Genomic DNA, 6000 nt, shown 5'->3' with positions numbered 1-6000 from the left:
ATTGGACCAGAGAAGAGGAGGATCCGGGCTGCTCTGTGCAAAACCACTACACAGAGCAGGTAAGTGTGACATGTTTGTTATGAAAATAAAAAAAAAGACATTTACAATCATAAATTCAGCTTTAATAAACTTGTAGCACTTCACATGTACAGGAAGGTACTTACCATGGCTGGACCCCTCATTGCAGGTTATGTGGGAGCAGGAACAGCCTGAAATCAGAATATATATTAGAATGAAACATCATCACTACATCTACATAACACACACTACAGGGAGCCACTGCTGTCCAATCACTGAGACACATACACTGCCCTGTCTGTACACACACTACATCACAGCCAGGAGCCACGCCCGAGTCCCGCCCCACGCACTCGTTGACCCCGCCCCACACTGGATAACTCCGCTACACACTTTGAATGACCCCGCCCAACGCGCTGAATGACAGCTGGCCCCGCCCCACAGTCTTGATGACAGCGGTAGGACCCAAAGCAGGAAAGCTCTGCAGATCCAATCAGCTATCAACCACGTGGAGGGGAGTGGCAGACTGATTCCAAAATAACAGTCCGCTGTCGGTATTCGGGAAAAATAAGGAAGGAGAGAGGAGAGTGGCCGTATAGAGGGGATCACTGGATACTGGTAGACAGCAGGTAAGAGAGGAGGTGATCATAGAATACCAAACACCAGATAATGGGAAGATCAGATACCAGAACATGAGGGGATAGAGAATTCTAGACACCCAGTAACAGGGGAAAACTAGGGAATTCTTGGAAATTAGGGAATGCCAGATATGAGGGGCGACTGGGGAATAGCAGACCCCAGGAAATGAGGGGCGACTGAGGAATAGCAGACCCCAGGAAATGAGGGGCGACTGAGGAATAGCAGACCCCAGGAAATGAGGGGCGACTGGGGAATAGCAGACCCCAGGAAATGAGGGGCGACTGGGGAATAGCAGACCCCAGGAAATGAGGGGCGACTGGGGAATAGCAGACCCCAGGAAATGAGGGGCGACTGGGGAATAGCAGACCCCAGGAAATGAGGGGCGACTGAGGAATAGCAGACCCCAGGAAATGAGGGGCGACTGAGGAATAGCAGACCCCAGGAAATGAGGGGCGACTGAGGAATAGCAGACCCCAGGAAATGAGGGGCGACTGGGGAATAGCAGACCCCAGGAAATGAGGGGCGACTGGGGAATAGCAGACCCCAGGAAATGAGGGGCGACTGAGGAATAGCAGACCCCAGGAAATGAGGGGCGACTGGGGAATAGCAGACCCCAGGAAATGAGGGGCGACTGAGGAATAGCAGACCCCAGGAAATGAGGGGCGACTGGGGAATAGCAGACCCCAGGAAATGAGGGGCGACTGAGGAATAGCAGACCCCAGGAAATGAGGGGCGACTGGGGAATAGCAGACCCCAGGAAATGAGGGGCGACTGGGGAATAGCAGACCCCAGGAAATGAGGGGCGACTGGGGAATAGCAGACCCCAGGAAATGAGGGGGCGACTGGGGAATAGCAGACCCCAGGAAATGAGGGGGCGACTGGGGAATAGCAGACCCCAGGAAATGAGGGGGCGACTGGGGAATAGCAGACCCCAGGAAATGAGGGGGCGACTGGGGAATAGCAGACCCCAGGAAATGAGGGGGCGACTGGGGAATAGCAGACCCCAGGAAATGAGGGGGCGACTGGGGAATAGCAGACCCCAGGAAATGAGGGGGCGACTGGGGAATAGCAGACCCCAGGAAATGAGGGGGCGACTGGGGAATAGCAGACCCCAGGAAATGAGGGGGCGACTGGGGAATAGCAGATATCCGGTTTAAAAAAAAAAGGGGGGGGGGGTTAGGTGTCTAGACGAGCATTTGACAACCAAGGTGACGCAGCGCCCCCGTGTGCCACTAGGGCTCCTTAAGGGTGTCCTGTATGTTTGCAGAGTGTCATGCATTTCTATGGTGCAGGCAGGCTAATCCAGGGTGGGTGTTATTTGGGGTGGCCACTGCATTTAGTATAGACGGAAGTCCACCACTGTCCACATCTGCCCTGACTCTCGCCCACTTCCATTCTACTACAGTGGTGGAGATTAGAAGGTAGGACCCTGATGTGAAAGTGTGTGGGGGGGGGGGGGGGGGGGGGGGGCGCGACACTGATGTGAATATGAAGGGGAGGGGGGAGTAGGCACTCTAATCTGAAGGGGGGGGTGCTGAAGACTCTGCTGTAGATGGGGGGGGGGGGGGGTGAGGACTCTGCTGTAGATGGGGGGGGGGGTGAGTAAACTGATGACTTTGATGTAAAAAGGGAGACTAAGGTCTCTAATGTAAAAGGGACAGAGGAAGGTGGGTGCAGAGCATTTAGAAGGGAGACTCTGTTGTGGGGGGAGGGGGATCTGATGAGAAAGCGGATGACTGGGGACACTGGTGTAAAGGGGGGACTCTGGTGTGAAAGTGGGGGCTTCTGACGTGATGGGGTACCCTATTTTACAGTGGGGTGCCTTGAGATTTTGCAAACTTTTGAAGGGTGTCGTGACTTACAAAGAGTTGATAAACACTGCTATGGGATACCAGATTATAGGGGGTGACTAGAGAATGGCAGACCCCAGGTAACAGGAGGGTAACTGCTATAACCCAGGTAAGGGGAGGGTGACTTGACCCCAGGTATTCAAAGGAAAACTAGAGAAAGCCAGACCCTGGATAATGGATGGGGGTGAATAGAAATTGGCAGACATCTGGTAACAGGGCAACTAGAAAGGGAAGGAGGGAGGGGGGCGAGTATCTGAATTTTGCCAGCAGTTGTGGCGTGTTATTTGGTTACATAGAAGAAATCACAAACGATGAGATATGTGTTTTACCTTTTTTTTTTTTTTTTTTTTTTTAAATAGGCTGTAATGATGGAGTGGCTCCTTCATGCTTGTCTTCTGGCACTGATTCCAGTCTTCTCCGCCAGTCATGATTCCTGTATCCCTAAGCCAATTGTTGGTGAAGACGCTCAATTCTGCAGGTGTGTGGGGTCTGCTGATGTATTATAGGTACTTGTATAGCGCCATCAATTTACATGGCGCTTTACATATGTGTTATACATTCACATCAGTCCTTGTCCTCAAGGAGCTTCCATTCTAAGGTAGAATGCATACACATACTAGGGCCAGTTTAAACAGGAGTCAATTAGCCTACAAGCATGCTTTGGAGTGTGGGAGGAAACCAGAGTACCCGGAGGAAACCCACGCAGGCACAGGGAGAACATGCAAACTCCAGGCAGGTAATGCCATGGTTGAAATTGATCAGTGAATTATACTAGGGTTACGCCGATACCAAGTATTTGTACAAGTATTGTACAAATGCAACCATACCTGAAACTGATACTTTCAGGATGCTTCTTTGAGCTGTCAGTGGGTCTCCCCTGTTGACAGCTGAAGTGATAAAGAAGTTCGGTAATTGGAGCTGTCAAAAAAAAAAAAAAAAAAAAAAGCAGCTGGCAATGTTTATTAACAACATTGCTCAGCCACTGAAACACTAAAATAAAAAGAAACCTTGTTTCTTTTTGTATCTTTCTGTTTCTTCATCTGCAGATCAAAGGGATGAACAAATGTTCCTCTGTTTAACCCCTTATTAACCCTTAATTTACGCTAATCGGCCTAAATTAAACTCCCTATCCTCTTCCATTTAATTATTATTATTTTCATGCTTTTTTTTTTTTTTTTTTCACATCTATTTTATAAATGATAAACAAATACAACTTTGCTTTGTTAGTGAATAATTTTACACATATATATTTACACATTTCACATTGAAAGCACAATGTGGTAGGTATCGGTAATTGGTATCAGCTCAGCAAGTACTAAAAAAAGTATCAGTACTCGTAAGAAAAAAAATGGTATCGGTGCATCCCTAAATTATACCAATCAGAATTTAGCAGGTGTAATGTACTGATTCTGTTGTCTGAAGAATAATTGATAAAAAAAAAAAAAAAGTTCTAGCCTTCCCCTATTGTACTGAAACAACGCATTTCTATTTCTGTATGTAGAGATATTTCCTCGCTTCGCATCTGATGAAACTTTGTTACTTGAACAGGAATCTATGGGAAATCTATCTAACCAATTGCAATAAAACTCTGACAAGGATCCTTGTACAGCTTATCTAAAACGAAAAAAAAATTGATTGGACTGGACAGGCAGCTGTTTTAGCAATGAATATAGAGGGAATTAAGTATGTTTGTTTGATTTTGCGTATAATGTGTTTTTGCTGTGCCTCTGTGATCTGCCCTCATACATGTACAGTAGCTGCATGAACTCTGGCAAAATTGTATTCCATGTATGAAGTTTATATAGGTAAATACAACTCATTCTGACTGCTTTTGTAAAAGCTCAAACAATGTTCAGCCTAATGACAGGTCTTTTCAGTATGGTGGAACTGAACCTCATTAGACCTTTTTGACAGATTCCATACCTGGCAATAAGCAGAGGTTTCACCTGTTTAATTTGTTTTCTCGCACCTTACAGTGAGGACCTTCAGGTCCAATACCCAGAAATGGGCGATGTTTCCTGCCTGCATATACCCGCCTGCAATGGCTACATCCAAAAGCTGGTGAACTCCTGGCACATGCCAAAGATTAAATACACCGAGGCCAAAGGGGTAAGGACATCCTCCTGATCTCATTGCTGAATAATAGCAGGACAAGTTGCTGTGGAATGATTATGTAGATTTAGAAAATATCCTGTTTAAAAAAAATGAGATTGTCTTGCAATAAGAAGCTGCTGTAATAATCACTCAATATAACTTACGAGAGAGGAACTCTTGCAAAGTACCAATATGTTCTACTTAATTAATTTGGGCTGCAACATTTGCAGTGTTTGCACTGCCTAACTAGGGTTTGGCTTGGATTCTGAATGATGCCAAAATAGACACGCTGTCACTTTAATGCTGTCAAATTTATCAAACCTCTAATAAAATAAATTAACAAAGTGCATCAAGTGACTAAATTTATGGATATGTGTATAAATGAACTCAAACTTCATACGTTAAACACATACTAAAATTTGTGCTCCTTTTTTATACTTATTTATTCATGTCATTATTATATGTTTGATTAATTTGAGAGCACTTAAAGGGACAGCACATGCATTTTTGGTACTTACGCTATATTACCAAAAGTAATGCCTTTACACGCACATGAACTTTAATGGCATCCCAGTCTTAGTTCATAGGGTTCAATATTGAGTTGGCCCACCTTCATCCAAAGACATGGATGAGTGAGTTTGGGGTGGAGGAACTTGACTGTACTGCACAGAGTCCTGGCCTCAACCCGGTAGAACACCTTTGGGATGAATTAGAGCGGAGACTGCGAGCCAGGCCTTCTCCTCAACATCAGTGCCTGACCTCACAAATGCTCTTCTGGAAGAATGGTCAAACATTCCCATAGACACACTCCTAAACCTTGTGGACAGCCTTCCCAAAAGAGTTGAAGCTGTTATAGCTGTAAAGGGTGTTCCAACTCAATATTGGACCCTACGGACTAAGAATGGGATGCCATTAAAGTTCATGTGCGTGTAAAGGCAGGCATCCCAATATTTTGGTAATATAGTGTGTGTCTACATATCCCATATTCAGATATTAGAGTACTGCTGTCCTTGATTTTCATACTTTGACACAGAGCACAGTTTGGTTAATATACTTAAAGTGGTTGTAAACCTTCACATATACCCAGTGAAGGGACCATCCTCCAGGTGATACACAGAGATGAAACGCACCCCCCCTCAAAAGTTGTACCTGTCTATCTGCAGTTTTTTCTTCTCTACAGTCGCACAAAGTCCAGAATTGATAAAGCTTTTGAGCTGTCAGAAAAAAGGAGGCGGAGAGCTGACGCTCAGTGAGGAGAGCTGATTGGGGAAGGGACATACCCCCCCCCCCCCCTCTTTACACAGGGACAGAGCTGAGGCTGTCAATCAGCTGGAGGTCCCTCCCCATCACATTTTTTTTTTTTCTCTTGGTGTCCAGGAAAACTTGTCAGTGATTCATG

General features: G+C 45.8%; 1 protein-coding gene across 1 annotated transcript in view; it reads left to right on the top strand.

Annotated features, from left to right (window-relative positions):
• The first annotated feature begins 445 nt into the window (after window positions 1-445).
• PEBP4 (phosphatidylethanolamine binding protein 4) overlaps window positions 446-6000 on the top strand; it is a 138453-nt gene continuing 132898 nt past the window's right edge. Inside the window, exons 1-3 of the mRNA XM_073622296.1 lie at window positions 446-647; window positions 2867-2985; window positions 4484-4616. Of these exons, the coding sequence (XP_073478397.1) occupies window positions 2873-2985; window positions 4484-4616 (246 nt within the window). The 5' untranslated portion in view covers window positions 446-647; window positions 2867-2872. The remainder of the gene's footprint in view (window positions 648-2866; window positions 2986-4483; window positions 4617-6000) is intronic.

This window comes from Aquarana catesbeiana, linkage group LG03, assembly GCF_042186555.1.
Source record: "Aquarana catesbeiana isolate 2022-GZ linkage group LG03, ASM4218655v1, whole genome shotgun sequence".
NCBI classification, from domain to species: domain Eukaryota; kingdom Metazoa; phylum Chordata; class Amphibia; order Anura; family Ranidae; genus Aquarana; species Aquarana catesbeiana.
Note: the sequence above shows the minus strand (reverse complement) of the source record. Positions and strands in the feature narration are given on the sequence as shown.